We start from the raw sequence: 23,458 nt of genomic DNA, 5'->3' as shown, positions 1-23,458 counted from the left end.
GATAATTTTTGTTTTACTTATCATTTTAAGGTAAGCCCCATTTATTCCCATGCTCTCTAGCGTTTTAAATAGGAATGGGTGCTATATTTTGTTAAAGGCTTTTCATGAGATACTCATGAGATATTGAGATAATCATATGATTTCTTTTGGTTTTGTTAATATGATCATTTATGCTGATAGTTTTCCTAATATTGAACCAACCCTGAATTCCTGGTATAAATCCCGCCTTGTCATAGTGTATGATTCTTGTGATATATTGCAGTAATCTTTTTGCTAGTATCTTATTTAAAATGTTTGCATCAATATTCATTAGAGAAATTGGTCTATAATTTTATTTCTGTTTTGGCTCTTCCTGGTTTGGGTATCAACAACATATTAGTGTCATAAAAGGAATATAGTAGGACTCCACCTATTTTTCCAAGTAGTTTATATAGTATTGGGATTAATTGTTCTTTAAGTGTTTGGGAGAATTTACTTGTGAATCCATCTGGTCCTGGGGATTTTTTTGTAGGAAGTTCATTGATGGCTTGTTCAATTCCTTATTCTAAGATTGAGTTATTTAAGTATTTTATTTTATATTCTGTTAATCAGCATAATTTATATTTTTGTAGAAATTCATCCATTTCATTTAGATTGTCAAATTTATTGGCATACAGTTGGGCAAAATAGCTCCTAACAATTGTCTTAATCCTCTTCAGTGGTGGTAAGTTCACCCCTTTCATTTTTTACACTAGTAATTTGTCTTTCTTCTATCATATTTCAATCAAATTAACCAGTGTTTTATCTATTTTATTGTCTTTTTCCATGAAATCAGCTTCTAGCTTTGTTTATTAATTCAACGGTTTTCTTACTTCCAATTTTATTGATCTCTTCTCTGATTTCTAATTTGATGTTTAACTGGGGATTTTTAATTTGTTTTTTTTCTAGTTTTTTTAGTTACATGTTCAATTTTTTGATCTACTTTTTCTCTATTGTATTGAGAATCAGAGATACAATTAGAGATATAAATTTTCCCCCAAATAGCACTTTGATTGCATCCCATAAATTTTGGCATGTTTTCTCATTGCTGTCATTTTCTTTAATGAAATTATCGATTGTTTCTATGATTTGTTCTTTGACCCACTTACTTTTTAGGAATAGATTACGTAATTTCCAATTAATTTTTTGTCTCTCTTACCAGTGTCCATTATTGAATGTAATTTTTATTGTATTATGATCTGAGAAGGATGCATTTACTATTTCTGATTTTCGGTATTTGGCTGTGAGATGTTTATGTCCTAATCCATGGTTGATTTTTGTTCAGGTGCCATGCACTACTAAGGAAAAGGTATATTCCTTTCTATTCTCATTTAGTTTGCTCCAGAAATCTATCATATCTAATTCTTCCAGAATTTCATTCACCTCATTAACTTCTTTCTTGCTTATTTTTTGGTTAGATTTGTCTAGTTCTGAGAGGGGAAAGTTGAGATCCTCCACTAATACAGTTTTATTATCTATTTCCTCCTGTAAGTCATTCAACTTCTTCAAAAATTTAGATGCTATACCATTTGGTGCATATATGTTTAGTGTTGATATGACTTTATTGTTTGTGGTACCTTTCAGCAAGATATAGTTTTCTTCTTTATCTCTTTTAATTAGACTTATTTGTGCTTTTGCTTTGTCGGAGATCATGATTGCTACCCCTGCTTTCTTTGCTTCAGCTGAAATATAATAGATTCTGCTCCAGCCCCTTACCTTTACTTTGTGTGTATCTCTCTGCTTCAAATGTATTTCTTATAAATAATATATTGTAGGATTCTGGTTTTTAATCCCTTCCACTATCTGCTTTTGTTTTAAGGGTGAGTTCATCCCATTTACATTTATAGTTATGATAACTGTGTATTTCCCTCCATGCTATTTTCTCCTTGTTTATCCCCCTCTTGCTCTTATCCCCTACCCTTTCCCTTCTCACAAGTGTTTTACTTCTGATCACCACCTTCCTCAATATACCCTCCCTTTTATCAGTACCCCCTTTCCCTTCTATTATCCCTGTCCCTTTTTACTTCCTTATAGGGTAAGATAGATTTCTCTATCCAACTGAGTGCATGTATTATTCCCTCTTTGAGCCACTTTTGATGAGAGTAAAATTTAAGTTTTGTCTGCCACTCCCCACCCCAATCTTCCCTTCTATTATAATAGCTCTTTCATGTCTCTTTAATATGGGAGAATTTATCCCATTCAATATCCCCCTTCTTTCTTCTTCCAGGTCAATTTTCTTTCTCACCCCTTTATTTTACTTTTTGGGGTATCATCCCATCAAAATAACCTTATATCCACACCCTCTGTCTACATATCCTCCTTCTAATTGCTCTTATAGTAATAAAGTTGTTAAGAGTTACAAATATTATCTTGTAAACTTCTTAAGGGCATGAGCTGTGATGCTTTTGTCCTTGTTTCCCAACATCTGGCTCAAAGTCTGGCACCAAGGTTCTTGATAAATCCTTGCTGACAGAATATCATTAAAATATTGTACTATTTTTAATGATGTTGAGTATGTTTTAAATATCATTATAGTCATACTGCATGTATTATAAAAATGAACAATTCTGAAAAAGAAATTTGATCAATAAAATAATTTAACATGTTTCCAGAGGACTGATAAACAATACTGTCCACCTCAAGACATAAAGATGATGATCTAATATGCAGAACAAAAAGCTTATTTTTGGACTTGGTCAATGTGGAAATTTGTTTTGCTTGTCTATACTTATATGATAAAAGGACACTTCCTTCCTTCTTTTCTTTCCTTTTTTTTCTGTTGTTTGCCCTTCATTTTTGAAGAGGACCCATGACATCACAAGGTGATGTCTTGACTTGTGCATGAATTGGATTTAAGCGAGGCAGATTTGCACAAAGTTGTCAGCCTCACTCTCTTCCAGAGTCAACTGAAGTCCAGTGGCAAGACAAAAATCAAGATGACGGGTGATGGTCAGGGATACAGCGGATGATCTTGATGTCTTTGATGTCATATCAGGCTCTGAGTACTCCATAGTGCTTGCTTCAGTCTCCTTCCTGACCTTTGGAATAAAGTATTCTCATCTGTCCCTTCCATGGGGGTCACTGACGGGTTTGAGGCCTGTTGGTGACCTTCAACCTGGTTTAGCTCAGCTGTTGAGACGGTTTTACTAGGGTGTGACCACTGCACATGCCATGGCTTCTTGGAGCCACAGGTAAGAGTTGGGTGAAGGCAGACACCAAAGGTGGATAAGTAGCCTTGAAAAGAGCTCAGCAAGCCCTCACACCAGAGGTGCTGTTCCTCCATGAACACACCATACATCCCTCTTTTTTGTTTAGTTAGTTGGGGATGATGGGTATAAGGAAAATAAATGCTTTTTAATAGAAAAAAAGAAAGAAAAGGAAAGTGAACTTCTTAAGGACAGGGACTATGTTTTAGCCTTTCTTTGTATCACTGATGTATCATTATTTGGGACACAATAAATACTTAATAGATGCTTGTTCACTGACTGAAATAATAATAAATGCTTGACTGATTGATTGATGATGAATTTCTCAGTAAGCTCCTTGATGACAGGGATTTTTTTTTAATCTTTATATCCCTAGCACCTAGATCACTATGTACCACATTGTATGTACATTGTGGGGCACAAGGGAGCAGGTGCTTTGGGGACCAGTTATTCTGCTGGTTTAGGGAACGCCAAGTAAGAAAACTCCTTTAACTTTTGCACATCAGCAACTTTTCTGCAATTTATAGACTCAAGGAATTGCCTAACATTTGAATAAGGCATTGTGTTAAGTGCTATGTTATATTGCAAAATTATGTAAATAAAGAACAATTTAATTAAGCCAGATCCTCTCCAGGGGTGAAGTCACTTTCTGGTCACAAGTTGTACATTTAGGATGCAGTATTAACTCTTTCAAGATGCTAAGCCATCATTACTGTCACATAGCAACAGTATAGGAAGACTCAGGTGAGTCTGATTTAATAACCCTAAGAGTGACAATGCAGTCATAGACAGACTTTCAGAACCATAGAATCTCAGAGGTGGAAAGAATCTCAGAGATCATCTAGGCTGTCCCCCTACCTGAAACATAAATGCCTTCCAGAGCATCCCTAGCAGGTGATCATTCAGCCTTCACTTGAATACTTCAAGTACTGGGGAACTCACTATTAGTTCATGCTGTTTTTATACTGCTTTAATTATTAGGAAGTTTTCCTTTAGAATAAGCAGAAATCTGCCTCACTGAGTTTTTCTGATAAAGGACAACACAGAGCTTGAGTAGATTAATATCTAGATTCCAAGATTTTTCCTGAAGTGCTTTTTGTTTATAAATGCAATTTAATCTAGGTCAGACAATTATTCATTTGGACATTCAACAATTTTTTTCCTGTTTGCCAACTAAGTATATAATACTGTGTTCAATATAGAAGCCAAAATGGTTGCATAAAACCCAATACCACTCCCTTTTCTTCAGAATTTGTTATACCTGTGCAACATCAACTATTATCTACATTGTTTTTTTGTTCCTTCAGTCAATTCCTTGATTGTTTTTTTTTTTTTTTGGTTAGGCAATGGGGTTAAGTGACTTGCCAAGGGTCACACAGCTAGTAAGTGTTATATGTCTGAGGCCGGATTTGAACTCAGGTCCTCCTGAATCCAGGGGCAGTGCTCTATTCACTAGTCAATTCCTTTCATGTAAAGAATTTATAATTTTGAATTCAATTTAATTAAACATTAAGCACCTACTATATGCAAGGTACAATACTAGAAGTTAGTGATACAAAGATATTTGTCTTTAAGGAGTGTGCAATCTTTTTGGGGAGAAGATATATATATATATATATATATACACACACAGACATATACCTTTTAAGGTAGAAGGTAATAAATAGGGTCAAAGGAGAGATTCAGACAAAGAATTTTAGGAAAATCTGAGGAAGAAACAAACACTGTCATCTAAGAAGATTTCATGGAGAAGGTGGCACCTAAAGAAGGCCTTGAAGGATAAGAAGGGTTTCCCCAACTAGAGATGAGGTGGGAGCACACTGCCAAGTTCACTTGATTTCTAATAATGGTGGGTTCCTTCTTCATACCTAAGTTCTGACATAGCAATTGAGGATTGCTGAAATGCTCCTGTTAAAAGTCCTTAATATGTGTGGGATGGAGGGAAGCAAATGGCTTAGTGCTGCTTTCCTTCACAACTGCACAAATTAGGGAAGGTGTCATCCGCTAAAAAGCCTATGCCTTTAACTTGGCCCATCCATAGGCCTAATTTGAGAATGCATTGTGTCTGGGTGAGTCAACCTGACTCCCTTAGTTTTCCTGGATTCTGTTAAGACTCATCTCAAACCCAGTCTTCTGCAGGAGGCTTTCCCTACTCCCCTCAGCTGCTAATACCTTCTCCTTTCCCTTCATATACTTTGTATGTATCTTTTAGATATTTATATGTTGTCCATCTCTTCATCAGAATGTCAGTTCTGTGAAGACAAAGACTGTTTTATCCTTTCTCTGTAACCCCAGCACTTAGCACAATGTTTGGTTTTTCAGTAGTGTCTGCAACTCTTTGTGATCCCTTACCGGGTTTTCTTGGCGAAGATGCTGGAGTGGTTTGCCATTTCCTTCTCTGATTCATTTTATTTTATTTTATTTTTTTCTAGCTCATTTTACAGATGAAGAAACTGAGGCAAACAGAGTTAAGTGACTTGCCTAGGGTCACACAGCTAGTAAGTGTCGGAGGCTAGCTTTGAATTCAGGAAGATTAGTCTTCCTGACTCTAGGCCTGGCACTGCACCACCTAGCTGCCCTGCTTGGCATATAGCAAGCTCCTAATAAATGCTCATTGACTGAATAACTGATTTTCTGAGCACAACATCGGAAATAGCATCAGAGAACTTTCATGATCTACCTCATAAGGCTGTTCTGGGACAGCACTTCAGAAACCCTAAAATCCAGTAGCAATGTGAGTTGTTGCTATTATCATCATCTACAGTGTTAGATCTATCTTTTATAGAAAGAACTTTGCTATATCATTATTGAGGGTACAAAGAGCTCACAAGCTTTTATAAATAATGTAAGGCCCAGAGGAGAGTATTAAGGAATGCTTGTTGATTGATTGCTCCTGTGGCTTCATCAACCAAAATATGTACAACAGTCCTATCTATAATCAAAGACTTGCAACCATAGAAGAGAAGCATTTAAATTTTTTTTAACTTAATATTTTGTTTTTTCCTAATTACATGTAAAAACAATTTCAACATTCTTTGTTCAAATTTTGAGTTCTAAATTCCCTTCCTCCTTCCTTTTTCCCTCCTTGTTGAGGAGACAAGCAATTTGACATCGGTTATATATGTGTAGTCATGCAAAACATATTTCCATGTAAGTCATGCTGTGCAAGAAAACACAGACAAAAATAAAAACAAGATAAAGTAAAGAAAAAGTATCTCGATCTGCATTCAGGCTCCACCAATTCTTTCAGGAGAGAGCATTTTTTTTTAAAAGGCAATTGGGGTTAAGTGACTTGCCCAGGGTCACACAGCTAGTAAGTGTCAAATGTTTGATCTGAGGCCGGATTTAAACTCAGGTCCTCCTGACTTCAGAGCTGCTGCTCTATCCACCGCGCCACCTAGCTGCCCCCCTTCATTCTTGAAGAGCACCAAAATGACATCACTATGTTAGGGCCAGGGTCCAGTGTGTCTGACTGCGGCTGATCAGACCACTATGAGTTTGGAAGGCTGTACCCCAGGTCATGCACAAATAGTTCACATGAACATTTGGAGTGGAGATATCTCTAAATTTACGCATCTCATGTTTCTTTTGAGCTGCTACAATTCTGCTTTGCTTACGAAGCACAGCACCTTCTTTGAGTGGTCCTTTGACAGTGTCTCCCATGTCATTCAGTTGATTCCAAAGAGTTTCAGAGACACCGTGAAAGTGTCTTTGTATCACTTCTGAACTCTATGTGAGCGCTTGCCTTGTGTGAGTACTTGTGTGAGTAAAATAGTCTTTTAGGCAAATATACATTTGGCACTTGAACAATGTGGCCAATCCATCAGAATTGCACTCACTACAGTAGAGTTTGAACGCTTGCCAGTGTAGCTTGAGAAAGAACCTTAGTGTCTGGTACCCATCTTGCCAGATGATCTTCAGCACCTTCCTAGGACAATTCAAATGGAAGCAATTCAGTTTCTGGGTGGTACTGGTGTACTGTCCAGGTCTCACTGGCACACAACAATGAGGTCGGCACAACAGCTCTGTAGATCTTCAGTCTGGTAGTCAGTCTGATATCTCTTCTCTCCCACTTTCCTTTGGAGCCTCCCAAACACTGAGCTAGCTTTGGCAATACATGCATCAACCTTATCATCTACGTGTACATTTCTGGAAATTATACTGACAAAGTAAGAGAACTTATCCATAACATTCAACATTTCTCTATTTGCTGTAATGGATGGTGTTACAGATGGATGGTGTGGTGCTGGCTGGTGAAGAACCTGGTTTTTTTGGTGTTAATCATCAAGTCAAAGTTAGCACAAGCAGTAGAGAATCTTTGCTTGTTGCATCTCAGCCTAAGAGGCTGTATTCAGTGCACAATCATCTGTGAACAAAACAAAAATCACATAACAACTCTCCTACTTTTGTCTTGGCTTGTAACCTTTGCAAGTTAAACAAGATTTGTGGAATGCTAAACAAAGAAATTTTTTTTTAGAAATAATCTTGCTGAACAAATCTGATCATACATATATATCCATGGCATCAAGTGGTGTGATTCTCACTGCTACATCTGTCCATAAGTGCTCTGGTCCCAGGACCTGTGTCCCAGGTAAGACAAGCTGACTGGCCCTGCAAAGCTCTGAGATACCAGTCCTGGCTGCAATGGCTAAGATTCCTTCACTGCAACTGTGTGAACTGATGGCCGGTCATTGACTGTTATTTCTTTTAGTTAACAGAGAGCTCACTTTTCCTGGAACTGCTTACGCCCTTCAGAGAGGCAGTGTGGTGCAGTTGAAAACAGCCCTGCATCTGAATGAGGATTGAATTTATTATCTGTGTGAGGTTGGACAAGTCACTTCCCGTGGCCTCATTTTCTTTATCCTAATTGAAGGGCCTTAGGCTAACTCAGTGGTTCTCCAGGGGTGTGCCACAAGTTTTGCTATGTGTACTATAAAATTGTGAACATTATATTATTATAGGTAAGAGAAAATTTATAAATGTGTTTAATATACATTTTACTTTTAAAACTTATTTAAATTTTAAATTTTAAAACCTGAGTTCAATCAAGCTCATTCTGAAAGCCAACATACCAGCAAAAGGCAATGTAAGGGAGCAGTGTTTACATGTATAGAATTCTGGACTTGTAGTCAGGAGAGTTGGGTTTCAGTCTTTCTTCAGATACTTACTAGCTGTGTGACTTGGGCCTCAGTTTCCTTATTTGATAAATGAGTTTAATAATACCAGTATGATCTGCCTCACATGATTTTGAAGAAAGTGCTTTGCAAAAGCAAATTTTATGATACTGTACAAAATGATTCATAGGAATCGTTTATCTTTATACATGACTTAAAGATTTGTAAAATACTGTAAATACATTATCTTGTTTGATCATTGCAACAATCCCGTAACAATAATAGATTTATATGATTTATATGATATGATGTTCTTTATATGAAAGCTAACATTTTTATAGTGCTTTAAGGTTTACAAAACACTTTACATATGCTACTCATTTGATCCTTACAACACCCATATAAGGTAGGTGCTATTTTTATACCTATTTCATAGATAAGTAAATTGAGGCAGTGAGAGAAAAAGATTCAGTTACTTAGATCACACAGCTAATAAGTGTCTGAGACAGGATTGAACTCAGGTCTTCCTGATTCCAAGTCTACTCCTCTGGCTGCTGTACCACCTAGCTGCTTATAATATAATCTCCTTTGATCCTCACAACAACCTTGTAAGATAGATACTATTATTATCCCCATTTTATAGATGAGGAAACTAAGACTGAGAGAGGTTTAGTGACTTACCAAAGTCACACAGCCAGGAGGTGTCTGAGACAGGATTTGAACTCAGGTCTTTCTGACTCTAAATCCATAATTCAATCTACTCTGTCACCTAGCTGCCATATGAATAGATGTTATTCTTATGACTCACTTTGTATAGTATCTTAAAGTTTGTTGTTGCAAAGCACTGGGTGTGTGTGTGTGTGTGTGTGTGTGTGTGTGTGTGTGTGTGTGTGTGTGTGTGTTGTGCATAGCACATGGCTAGCTCTCTTCAAGTCCTTGGCAGATAAGGGACATTCTTTCTTTAGTCCCTTACCCAGCTCCTTGCACATCAAGCTACATCTCAGGACCTCAGGATAGAATGAATTTTTTTAACTCATAAACAACTCCTTCAGAATTGACTTAATAAACAGCATACCATGTTCTGAGACTTGGCACCTTTACCTGCATTGTCAAATCTGAGCCAGCTTATTTAGAAGAATAAACAAACACAAGCCCAGATTGTAGATATGCAAATATTACTGTGAATTACCACCTGCACCTAGAGGCTGAGCAAGAATCATGTTTTGACAGCCAACCATAGTAATGTCAACCACAAAACCATAGTTTTCACCATGGAATAACAGCTCAATTCAGCAGCAACCATGTTTCGACAGCTATCCCATGGCTGTGTCACCGGAACAGACTGGCACAAAGCATGGATAGGTAGAATTATTTTACACATCACAGGTAATCTTTAGTCGTCATAAAAATGATGCCAGAATCTGGTTATGAGAAGATTCGAGAGAAAACTTGGTTTCAAATAATGGTGAGGTATAAGGTAAGTAGCTGTTTGTCAGTTTCTCTAGTTGTTTTCCACAGTAACACCTTACTTGTTTTCCACATTTGCTCAGCACCCAAGTGCTCAATCTGATTGTCTTACACTAGTATGGGGGGAGCAGCTTGGTGTGTCAGACATATAATATTAGGAAGGAGACTTCAGGCTTCTCACCCATAAAATGAAAGGACTCAGAGGGTATTTAAGATCTTCAGTCTTAACATTCAGTGACTCTCATATGCATTTGTTAACAAGTGATTTAAAAACATCCTTCATTTTTGTTGTGTTTCTCCTATTTAGGTAAAAAGGGCAAGTCTCATCTATGTTTTTTTTTATTACTAAGTATTATTATTTTTATTACTTAGTACTGAGATACTAAGTTACCTATCACAGTGAAATCCCCACAATCAGCATGTGATAAATGCTCATCAATTCCTTGACTATCTAACTTAGAAGGAAGGAAACAGGTTGTGGTCAACGATGAACTAGCCATTGGACTTCCCATCTGAATTTCAAGTTTAAACATATTTGATAGTTGGAAAATGAAGTTTAAATCTAACTTAGTTGTAATCATAACAATTACTCTTAGTTGTAACTTACAACCATAATGGACTAGTTTATCAAACCTATCTGTTTTATCATGTTTTTGAAAATCTTGAAAGAGACAAGCATCTTTGAGAAAATCATTTCAAAAATAGCTTTGTCTTTGCAAACTTCCCTTCTTGAGTAAATCAAAGATAATTTTAGCTTTGGTCCAAAGTGGGAGTGGCAAAGACTTCATATATTTAATAAGTGAGTGCCCGAGCACAGGTTCAAACTCACCTGACCAGCTGTTAGCTTCAACTCAGAAGACAAGAAGGTAAATACCTGTGCAGTTTAAATTCTATTATTCTTTCCAATGAATGTTTGTAATTGATGAAGTGATTCCAAATCACAGGATTTTAAAGGGATTATAGCTTAAACTGAGGGATGTAATAATTTATTTGAGTAAATCAGATTATTTTGAAGAAGCAGAAAGTTTCTTTCTTTTGGAGATAGAATGACAACTTAATGAAAGTAGAGTGATTTTTCTTGATTTTGATATCTTCGATGCTTGTCCTCTCCTACCCTCTGCTTCCCACACCCCAGCCTGGGACAAAGGTCTGTACTACCCATTTGACCATCCATGGGGATGGCTGAGCAACTTAGTAACTTAACAGAATGGACAAAATTATGTTTCATCTTTTAACACAATGTAACTCAAGCAGGAAAATGAGTACTTATATCTTGGACATCTATATTTTGGATAATCAATATAGAATTTTTTTATATTCTCAAAAAGATTTAGAAACTTTTGTGGCTGTAATGGTGACAAGAATTCATCTGTCATATAGAATTATTTAGCAATTATTTAAATAATTCCTTAGTTCTGCTCAGTATTCAAATAGAGTAACTCCTGGTTACCATAGTTGCAAATGAATTCTTGTTGCATGCATGGTTTGGGGAGGATATATGAATGATTCAGTTTGGAAAAAAAAAGTACATTAAGAGTGTAAATGGTTATTTTCATAGTTTACTCTTCTTACTGCATAGCAAAGAGAATAAATGATATTTGTAGGGTTGGATTTGCAGGAAATTTCTATAAACTGATCCATATTGGCCAAGATGGCACTTGATAAGTTAAATACTTGCAAAGTATTTAAGAAGTTCTTGAGAAAAATAATTCTAAAATAGCTGCTGATCCCAATTAATTAATTGGGAATAGTATTAAAAATGAAAATTATTTTCTAATATGAGGGTTATAACAACATATGTTACAGATTTTAGCAAAGCACAAACTAGAGAACAGAGAAGTCACAGAAAAAAATACTTGAGAGTTTTAGAAATGCATTATTTAAATTTCCACATCATAGCACACTGAACTTCTCTCGTTGCACTTTCATATTTTACTTTGTATTATAGTTATAATGTATGTGGATATTTCTGCACTGTTCCCCTCCAAAAGAATGTAAACTTGATGAGAGCTAGAATTGTGTTTTACTATTCCTTGAATAAATAAGGGTGGGGTAGGTATAGGGTTTATTTCACTGAGCTCCCAATGTCAAAATTGGACATTTTGAAATGTATGTATGTCCCAGAGGCAATTCAAATTCAACACATCCAAAACTGAACTCATGATCTTTTCTTTCAAGTCCATCCATCTTTTGAATTTCTGATGACCACTGTCCTTGCAACTTAGGTTTGCAAACTCAGCATCCTCCCGGGCTCCTTATCCTCCCTTACCACATGGACTCTACCCCCACAACAGATCTCAATCCATTCCCCTTCTCTCCACCCATGCCACATGCATCCTCTCATCACCTCTTTCCTAGACTAGGTCAACAATGTCCCAGTTGGTCTCCTTCTTCAAATCTCTCTCTTCTCCAATTCTTCTTACAAACAAACCTTAAAATAAAGGTCTGACCATTGCACATTCCTGTTTGATAAGCTCCAGTGGCTCTCTCTTACTTCTGGGATCAGCTGCAAAGTCTTCTGGCATTTGAGGTCCTTCACAAACTGACTCCAACCTACTTTTCCAGTCTCATCATATATTATTTCCCTTCATAAACTCTATTATTAAGATATCTTGGCTTAGCTTGAGCCTTACTTTCTATAGGAGACCTTTTCTGATTCCTTTTAAGCTCCTATTGACACCCCCACTCCATCACCTTATAGAGAGTTATATGTGTACATGTTATCTCCTCCCTCCACCGTTAGAATGTAAACTCATTGAGGGCAGGAGTTGTTTCATTTTTGTCTTTTGTATCTTCAGCATGTAGCACAATGCTTAATACATAATGGATGCTTAATAAATGCTTATTGAATCTCCTTAGACCAGAGATCTAAAAAGGACCTTAGAGGCCATCTAATCCACCCTTCCCCCTTTATAGGACAGGAAACTGAGGCCCAGAGAGATTAAGTGACTTACCGGGGTCACATAAGTCATAAATAGTAGGGTGTGGTTTCAGCCCAAGTCCTTTGACTTTAGAATCAATGCACTTGCCACTGTACTATGTTACTTGTCCCCTCCCTTGTCTCTTCATTCAGAAAAAATATGTAATTGGGTTAACAAAGGAGGATAGGTGGTTGAATGAAAAACACTTTGGATGAGGAGTCAGGAGAACCAGCTTCCACTTACTAATCAAGTGATCTTGGGCAGGTGAGCTCATCTCTCAAAGCCTCATTTTCTTTATGTATACAATGAAAGAGTTGGACTAGATCAGGTGTTCTTAACATGCAGCCAATGAACTCACTAAAAATATTTTGATAATTCTACTTTAATATAATAGGTATGCTTTGCAATACTATGAATTTTATTTTATTCATTTAAAAATATGATTCTGAGAAGGAGTCTATAGGCTTCACCAGAATGTTAGAAAGGGGTAGGGGCAGCTAGAGCACTGGCCCTGAAGTCAGGAGGACCTGAGTTCAAATTCGGCCTCAGACAAAACACTTGACACTTACTAGCTGTGTGGCCCTGGGGAAGTCACTTAACCCCAATTGCCTAAAAATAAAAAAAAGAGAATGTCAGAAGGGTCTATCAAACACATGCGTTAAGAACCCCTAGACTAGATCAACCCACAAGTATTTAGATCAGGTAACTGCTAAAGTTCCTTTCATTCTGACAGTCTTTGTTTTCAGGTCTTTGAGAAAAGAAAAAAAATTATATGTCAGTCGCATGACTAGTAACAAAGTGTTAAAAAGCAAGATAATTTAGGTTTGAGATCACTAGCCTCCAGTGACTCATTGTTGCCTTGCATAAATATCTGCTGAATGAACAAACAAATGAATGATAGCAGGAGCTAAAGCCTTTTCTGTTTCACAGCCAGAGAATTTTAAAAGTAGAAGGGACCAGAGACCTAATGAGCCATAATAATATGAGCCATAGTTATTAAAAAATCAGCTATGGGACCCCCCAAAATGGGACCTCCTTTTTTCACCATCATATTGCCCTTCTATGTTTTATAAATGTTAGGAAGCAAATGGGCTTTCTTCTAACTATAACTGGGTCTATACAAGATTAACAGACTATATACAAATATACATATACACATATACACACACATATACATATATACACATACATAATACATATATATACATATATACACACACAGGATTAACAAATATACATACACATATACATATATACACATACATAATACATACATACATATATATATATATATATACACACACACACAGGATTAACATTACTGATATTCACTGGGCACTCCATTCAGTATCATCCCTGGTTTGGCTGACTTTTTCACTGTATTTCTGGTATTGTAAGACTGAATTAACTGGTTGTTTTTGCATCTTGTACACACAGGTTATTATTTTGTTTTCATGATGCTAAAAACAACTTGTCAGTCCTTAGAAGGGAAAAAAAAAATCAGTTACACTGAATATCTGTTGTTTGCCAAACACCCTTGTTTGAAGCCACCACTTGGTGGCGGAGTTATTTCTAGAAAATCTAAGGGGTACGAAGCCATTGTCTGGGCAGCAGAGATGTGTGAGAGGAGGTCACAGTATGGGTAAAGAGTCATCCCTTACTGGACAAACACTGCCTACAATGTGAACATCAATGTAACAGAGAGACTAGCACAGAGGATAGTGTGATTATTGGTACAATTGCACTGGTTCGGGGAATAATTCATCCTCCAGTGTCCAGTTCCCCACCCTACTCCCACATTCCAACAAGGTATAAAAATACCTAGTAGTTTTTTTTTAAAAATAAAAATTAAGGTATCAACCCATGTAGGGTTATTCTTGTCTCAAATTTTCCTTGAGTCAAGGCTGAGGGGATCTTTGTCCATTATCTGATGCTTACACATCAGTGATCTCTGGTAGTTGAAGTGGGAAAGTGCTAATATATGAATCAACTTAATTCTATGGAAGGATAGTTTTTAACCTTAAAAGTTTGATCTTCTTTTGCCATGATAAATTCATTCATTCACTCATCCACTAATCAGAAATTCATTGGATACATACTATGTGCAAAGCACTATGATGACACATCAAATCAAATGAGATAACATACACAAATAATATGGTAATCCTTAAGGCATCATGTACATATTAATTATCATTGTTATAATTAATAGGTGCTAGGGAAAATACAAGTATAATTAAGGCATGGAACTTATATGAAATCTAGTAGGGACAGAGGAATACAAAACACACAGAAATTTGTAATAACCACATAGTAACACAACAAAATACAGTGCAGAATAGGATATAATAGCATGGGAGGTCCAAAGAGCTATGGTGCGTTGGAACCCCTGTGCTGTGGGAAAGGTTAGGGATGGCTTTACGGAGGAAAGGACATTTGAGTCTTGAAGAACAGGTAGGATTTCAGTGGGGAGATGAAGGGAGAGCATTCTAGGTATATGGAATAGTATGAAACGGGATGGAATCCAATTTAATTAAAGGAAGAAGTACATATTAGGAAGAAGTACATATTAGGAATTTAATTAAAGGAAGAAGTACATATTAGGAAGAAGTACAAAATAATATTGGAAAGGTAAAGAGGTGCCAGGTTGCAAAGGGCCTTGAAACCCGAAGTAAGTAGGCAGTTTAGTTTTATTTGGTGGGCAATAGGAAGCCACAGAAGGGTTTTGAACAGTGTAGTGACACCATCAGATTCATGAATAAGGGGGATTAGTCACGTGAAGATGTGATGGATGGGTTGGAGGAGGGAGAGTTTGGAAATGGAGGAAGTTCCATTATTTCAAGATGATACTGACATGGTAGCAGTGGGAATAGAAAGTTGATGGTGGATGCAAGAGCTATTGTTCAGGCAGAATTAACAGGGCTGGGAGATTCATTAGATGTGGATAGTGAAAGACAAAAAAGTGTCCAAGATAAAGAATGTCAAGATTTTGAGCCCAAGTGAATAATAGCACTATTGTCAGAAACAGGAAAACCAAAAGTGGTTTTGGGGAGAAAGCGCTATTATCCTGTGAACCACAAATAAGTTTGGTTCTAAATCTATACCCTAAGTTTACATAGAAGTATGTTTCTGAATATGAATTATAGGAGTGTGGTAAACTTGGAAACAAATCTGTACTTAGGTTGATAAATAAGACAGGACCAAAGGCTCATAGATTTAGAAATGGAAAAGACTGCAGAAGCCATCCAGTCCAATCTTCTGATTTTACTAATGGGGAAACTGAGTCCCAGAGAGATTAAGTAATTTGTCTAAGTTCAGTCCAACCCTCTGACTCCAAATCTAGCACACTTTTCAGTATACCACACTGACAAGTATGGCTATAGTCAGGGAGAGCTCCTGATATCACACAGATTGTCTTGTGCTACCATCTTCCTTAGATTCCTTTTATTTTTTTAAAGTGTGTTTTCTCATCTTTTAGCTTAGTGCTACGGAGTTTGGGAGAAGAAAATCATGAGGATTTGGATATGGAGGGAGTGGTATTAAGTCACTGTGCAAAGGGGCAGTGACAATTACATGGCATGAATAGACTTTTGGGGTCCTAATTATTTTAGAAAATTATTTCAAGTCTGATCTAAGTTAATGATGACTGGGTGAAAATACTGTACGAGTTTTTCAAGTTGTTCCTTATTGAGACAGCCTGCATCACACCCAGTTATACAATGACTTCTTGGTGTGGTGGATTTTTCTCAAATTGTCTACTGTTTATACTTGGATTAAGTGACCACTTACTTAGTTGAAACATCTCCTTCAAAAAGTAATTTTCAGTTTTCCACAATCATTCCTTTTTAGTAAATACAGCTCACACCGTAATTACACTAATAACTATATTTTTAGTTATAGTATACAACAAAAAAAAGTAATAATAAAATGTTTCCTTAACACAGAAGTCATTTAAATAAATCTTTCTATCTCATATGATAACTTGTTAGTATCATGATGTGCTGATCTCTGGTTCTTTTATTTGTTACCATATTGGCTATCAATTGTAAACAAAGTGAGTATGGTGTTGGTAGTTTGGTAAGTAGTTCAGATCAGTAGAGATGGAAAGGCAAACTACCAATGACTTTAAACTGGATTGTTTTTCTTAGTCATTTTTTGCCCCTCAAGCCCCTCCCCCCCACACCCATTATAACAATATATAGTTTACAAATCACTGGTTAGCTACATATGCCATAGATTGGCAAAAATGGCAATGCCATCTATTGGGAGGAATCATAAAGTTAAGAACAAGTGCTGGAAGGGACTTCAAATATCTTATAATCCAATCCCAAACTAAATAAAAATCTACAAACTCTCCAACAAATGGTTATTCAGCTGTTGCTTAAAGACTTTTGGGGAGGTGGAGAGGACAGGGGGAACTTCCTCTAGGAGCAGGCTATTTCACTTTTGGAGAGCTTTGTTAGGAAATTTTCCCATATATTTAGCCAAAATCTGCATCTCTGAATCTTTGACACATTGTTCCCAGATCTGAGCTCTGGGGATTACCAAACCAAGTCACTTTCAAACATCTGGAGATAGTAATTATTCCCCTCTGAGTATCATCCCTAGTTCTTTAAACCATTCATCATATGGCAAGATAGCCAGCAGAGTCACCATGGTGGTTATCCTCTTTGTGGACATTCTCTAACTTGTCTACATCATTTCTACAATGGGACAACCACAGTATTCCAGACATGGAGTACCGAACTAGGACAGAGTAATGCGGAATAATTATTCCCTTTGTTCTGGACACCAAATTATTTTTAATGAAGCCTGGGAAAGCATTAGCTATTTTTTGGCTGCCTTATCACACTGTTAACTCTTACTGAGTTTGTAGTCAACTAAAACCCTTTTGGAAATGAATTTTTGTCTAGCCACACCTCTCCCTAGGCTGTATTTGTGAAGTTAATCTTTATGAAACCAAGTGTGGAATTTAGCATTTATCCTTATTAATTTTTATCTTATTTGATCTGGTTTATCAGTGGTAGCATGGTAAATTTAGAGCTAGAAGACTGTGTCTGAGTCTAAGCTTTGTGTCTAGCTTGCTAGCTACATGACCTTGGGTAAGTCATGCAATATCTCTAAATCTCAGCTCCTATAAAACAGGGAGAACAATGCTTGGAACTACTAGCCATGTGAACATGGGCAAGTTCACTGCTCTGGGCCTTCATTTTCCATTTGTAAAATGGGCTAATAATATTTTTATTACCTCATAGAGCTGTTGTGACTTCTTGAGATCTGGCTTCCATATTCAACACTCTGTTGATGATGCCCTTTCTAAGTCAACAATCAGGCCCTTATAACCAAATCTAGTGATTTAAAAATTAAAAAGTCCTTATTCTCTTTAATCTTTCTCTCTTCTCCCTTGGCTGCTGTAATCCCATGGCTCTCCCTCTTTCTTTCTAATAGCTCATTATTTTTTTATTTCTCTGGCTTTTCTTTCTGTACCCTAAACATGGGTTCCTTAGGATTTTTGTCCTTGGTACCTCATTTGTCCTCTCCACCCTGTCTCATCTGTAACTTTATCTTCTCCTATGCTTACAATGAAGGACTATACCTATATGTCTTCAGCCCTGACTTACTCCGAGCTCCAGTCTTGCATATCCAACTGCCTGAGTAACAATTGCACCTTCATGTCCTACTGTCATCATGAATTAAACATGTCCCAAACTGAACTCTCCTTCCAAACCTATCCTACCTCCTAACTTCCCTATTTCTGTTGGGGATGCCACCCTTCTTCCCAATCATTCAGCCTTGAGGCCTTGGGATTGGCCTTGACTCTGCCCTCTTCCTCAGATTACACATTCCATCAGTTGCCAATTCCGGTGGATTGTATCTCCACAAGTTTTCTTGTATCCACCCTTTCATTTCTCCTCCCACTGCCATAACCTTAATACAAGGCTTCATTACCACCCACCTGACCTATTGCAGCAGCATCCTAACTAGTCTCTTTGCTTCTTGTTTCTCCCCCTTTTTAATTCAAAGATCCATACCACTGCCAAAGAGTAATTTTCCTAATTTATAGGTCTGACAGGGCCATGTTCTTATTCACATCTTTCAATGACTCTCTGCTGCGAAGCAAATATAATACAGTCCTTGATCTAGCAAGTTAGTCCCTTTGTAATCTAGCTCCAAGCTAACATCTCAACTTATTGGAAAATATTCTCCTTCATTTTACTGCATGCCCAGCCCAAACAGACTACTCACTGTCGCCATATTGTCTTGCCTTTTCTTGTTTTTGGGTCTTGGTACTTGTTGACCTTCCTGCTTGAAAGAGTCTGCTCTCCACATCCCTGCTTACGGAAACCCTTCCCTCTCTTCAAGGTCCAGCCTGGGCCCCACCTCTGCTTCACAATGCCTTCCCTGAGTTTCTTCTTCCCACTCCTAACCTCTAGATGGACAAGGGTTCTCTCTTCTGGAATTACTCCTACGCATTTACCATACTGTAACTTCTAGTAATTTGTGTCTTTGTCTTATCTCTACTCCTCCCACCTCTTGTCAACTTTATGTACTGTCTTCTTTTAGAACATAGCTTCATGAAGGCAGGGATTATTTTGTGTCTTGCTTGGCTGTATTTGTATCACCAGTGCTTATCACAATGTCTGGCCCATAGTAAGTGATCAAAAAATGCTTTTGAATTTATTTACAATGACACATAGGTTCATCCTGTCTCAGTAGCACTTAATAGGTTTGGTGAACTAAATTGAATTGTTTAATTGAATTAATAACTGTAATGTGCAATATAAATATTAGGTGTTATTATTTACTTCACACGGTTATCTAGAGAATCAAATGAGCTAGGATATATGATATACAGTTATCTCTTCCACATTGCTACTTTCCCCATCGCGATTTTGATAAATCATGCTCAGAATGAGAAATTAGATGGGAATTTTTCGGGAGTTTTGTGAAAGCTGAAGATGACAAAGAAAAAGTTTAGAAACTCAGAAATGCTAAAATATATGTATAGTATTGTTTAATATCAACATTTTAATCTTTTAATACCATAATAATTCTGACTTCTTCTCTGGTACAAAGGGGAGGGCCAAAAAATTTTACATGGATTTTCCAGATCAAGTGGGCATTATGCCCCTAACCCCTGTGTTGTGGAAAGGATAACTGTATTTTGTAAATGTTAAATGCTACATGGATGTATATTATAGGAGAGGCAGGGTATAGTGAGTGCGTAGAGTGGTATAACCCTGGAGTGACACAGACCTGGGTTTAAATCTTGCCTTTGATACTTAATTATTTTGTGACTGTGGGCAAGTCACTCAAGCTCCATAAGCCTCGTTTTCTCATCTGTAAAATAAGCATACCAATTACTGCATTACTTGTTCTACTAGGTTACTGTGAGGCTTATAGGATAAAATGTACATAAAGTACCTGGAAATCTTTAAATTGCCTAAATGCCTATGTTATTATTCTTATTAATGTTTCCTGCTGTAAATGATCACACAATCTAATCCAATCATTTGACAGATGAGGAAACTGAGACTAAGTGAAGTAAAATGACTTATCCAGGGTCCATACAGCTGTTTATTAACAAGACCATTTTCTTTTGATGCATCCAACTGTAAGCCTCTTAATTATTGTACAAATTTCTCCCAGAAAAGGCAATTACTTTTGGGATATGGATAAAGGCTATTGTGGAGACCAATCTTTTTGTATGAGGCTCTTTCATCTTTTCAATTTCTACTTCACCCAAGCACACACTGTGATCAGATTTCTTTAGCCTCCAATAAAAAAATACAGCGGGCAGCTAGGTGGCACAGTGGATAGAGTGACAGCCATGGAGTCATAAAGACTTGAGTTCAAATCTGGCCTCAGACATTTACTAGTTGTGTGATCCTGGGCAAGTCACTTATCCCTATTTGCCTTAGTTTCCTCATCTATAAAACAAGCTGGAGAAGGAAATGGTCAGTATCTTTGCCAGGAAAACCCCAAATTAGGTCACAAAGAGTCAGATACCACTGAAACGACTGAATGACAACAACAAAAAATACTCACTGGCCAAATGCCAAATGATGCTGATGGCAAGTAGTCAACAGACTTGAACTCCATCTAGTCATCAGATTTCCACAGGAGACAAGAACATATTTTCCCTGTGATGATAGATAAAGGTTCATACTGATTTGTGCCTTACAACTGGCAGCCAATGCCACAGAGAGGGCTTTTCTCCTGATTTTCAGATCACTCTGTCATCATTGGCATAGATGGAGACGCCCATAGAGCACTGTTCTGGTTCCCAGATCACTGTCAAGGAAGCTGCCAGTACATAGCATTCTAAATACCATCCACAGCAGGCCATCTTCAGTTTATTCATCTGTAAAATGGGAAAGGAGGTTGGATTAAATGAACTCTGAGCTCCATTCTAGCTTGGGAGATCTTATGCTTCTAAGTAAATATGAAGTCCAGAAGTCTGTCCCCCAGACTTGGAATGGTTTAGTCAAAGGTGTCAAATGTGTGGGCTGCACGTGACCCCCAACGCTCCCTAGTGTGGTCCAAACCAGATGAAAATATAACTGGGAAATATCAATGAAATAAATAAAATAAAACAGATAATATTAATATGCGGTTTTCTGAGTCAATGTGCAAGCCATAAGGATTCTTATGTATAGTATAGTAGGTTCTTTGGACAACAGTAGTCTAGTCCACATCTCTGTCTATGGAATTTCCTCCCTTCCTTCAAGACCCAGCTGATCTCTATGTACACAGTCCCAAATTCTGCTGAACAAACTTTCTTCACATATGAAAACCTACTGTCAAATGCAAATGCATACATAGTAATAGAGAAGAAATACTGGCTCCTAAGGACAAAATGCTATGGCAACACAAAATTACAACTGTAATTGAACCAGAAAAGCTCTAAATGTAGTTGTTTTCTACACATGATTCATGATAGAGACTCCAATTGAAAACTATTTGTGATTAATGACCTAACCTTTCCCAAGCAATTAAAAATGGAAGCCTTGACTGTTATCAGTTTAGCTTGCTGGCCTCACGTGCCGGCAGCAATTGTCGGCTGAGGTACATCTTCTAGTGAAAGATATACTGTCTCCTTATTCCAATCTAACCCCCTTGAGAAAATTGCCTTTCCAGTAACCAGTCTCCCAAAGTAAACAAACTGGTCTCTGGGATTAACCAACCCAGGCATAGGCAATTGATCAGAGTACTTTAGGATTGAGAAATAACAAAGCTGATTTATTACTCATTGGCACAACACACCAGAAGGAAAAAACAGAAGGAAAGAGATGGAGCAGGGTTGGAGGTTCGTGCTACAATGCTGCCTTGTTTCTCATAGAAAAACCCATTTTGTGCCCCGTGTTTGAAACTGAGGCTGTTTTCTTTGTTTCTTCCATGGCCCTCCCCCTACCAGTTAAAAAGACATGCCAATTGTGCCCAATTTTTTCCCTTTATTTCCATAGCTGCTAATATAGGCCTCCTTTATCACCTGCTTGGACTGGAGCAGTAGCGCCTAACTCGATCTTTCAGTCTCCACTCTTACCCCACCCCCAATATATTCCATTCTTTGTACTACTGCCAAGCATCTTCCTTATACATAAATTTAATTCTGTTACTCCTCTCTTCAAATCCTTCAATAGCTCCCTATCACTTAATCAGGAGTGTTCAAAATCCTTAACCTGAAATTCAAGGACCTCCATAATACCATACGACCCTACCTTTCAAGACTTATCTCATAGAACTTCCCTCCAGGTAATCGATGAGCTTCTTAACCTGGACTCCTCACCACCCCATTGATAAGCACCTATGCTTTCTTACCTCCAAACTTTTCTTCATGTTATTCCCTATGCTTACATCTCCACTCAGCATCTTCCCCATTTCATCCTTCCCCATATACAGATTGGATTCCTACCCATCGTTTCAAGCCCAACTTAAATGCCATCTCCTCTAGGGCGACTTTCCTGATCTCACAGTCAGTAATCATTTCTGCCCTCTAGGTTCTCTCCTTGAACCTTTCTTATAAACATATCATGTAAGGTCATTAGATTGCCTCCTAGATAGAGCTGGGCCTGGAGTTCACAATATCTGAGTTTGATTCCTGCCCCAGACACTAACTAGCTGTGTGACCTGAGCAAAGCTCTTAGCCTTTCAGCCTCAGTTGCCTTTACCTGTAAAATAGCACAATAATAGCACCTACATCACAGGATTGTTGTAAGGATCAAGTTCAAAATGTATATAATTGGAAAGGTGAGAGGGAATGAGTGAATCTTATTCTCATTGGATTTGGCTTAAGGAGAGAATAACATACATACTCAATTGGATATGGAAATCTATCTTACCCTACAGAAAATGGGGAGAAGGGGACAAGAGAGCAGGAGGATGATAGAGGGGAAGGCAGATTGGGGGAGGGGGTAATCAGAAGCAAACACTGCTAAGGAGGGACGGTCAAAAGAGAGAATAGAATAAATGGGGAGCAGGTAGGATGAAGGGAAATATACTTAGTTTTTCACAACATGACTACTATGGAAGTGTTTTGCATGACTACACATGTATAACTTTTATCGAGTTGCTTGCCTTCTCAATGAGGGTGGGTGGTGTGGGAGGAAGGGAGAAAATTTGGAACCCAAAATTTTAAAAACAAAAGTTAAAAAAAATTGCTTTCACATGCAACTGGGAAATAAGATATATAGGAAATGGGATATAGACATCTATCCTGCCCTATAGGAAA

At 37.4% G+C, this 23,458-nt stretch overlaps 1 protein-coding gene across 2 annotated transcripts in view; it reads left to right on the top strand.

Annotated features, from left to right (window-relative positions):
- Positions 1-9,632: 9,632 nt before the first annotated feature.
- SERPINB12 (serpin family B member 12) overlaps positions 9,633-23,458 on the top strand; it is a 39,191-nt gene continuing 25,365 nt past the window's right edge. The window contains exon 1 of one of the 2 annotated variants that reach the window (XM_027869087.1): positions 9,633-9,815. In XM_027869087.1, coding sequence (XP_027724888.1) covers positions 9,747-9,815 — 69 coding nt within the window. In that variant the 5' untranslated portion in view covers positions 9,633-9,746. Of the gene's footprint in view, positions 9,816-10,625; positions 10,672-23,458 lie in introns of those variants that run through there. The other variant, XM_027869088.1, reaches the window with a different exon arrangement.

The sequence above is a fragment of the Vombatus ursinus genome, unplaced genomic scaffold, assembly GCF_900497805.2.
Source record: "Vombatus ursinus unplaced genomic scaffold, bare-nosed wombat genome assembly UNPS02014791.1, whole genome shotgun sequence".
Lineage (NCBI taxonomy): Eukaryota > Metazoa > Chordata > Mammalia > Diprotodontia > Vombatidae > Vombatus > Vombatus ursinus.
The sequence above is the reverse complement of the archived record's forward strand: the minus strand, read 5'-3'. Positions and strand labels throughout refer to the sequence as shown.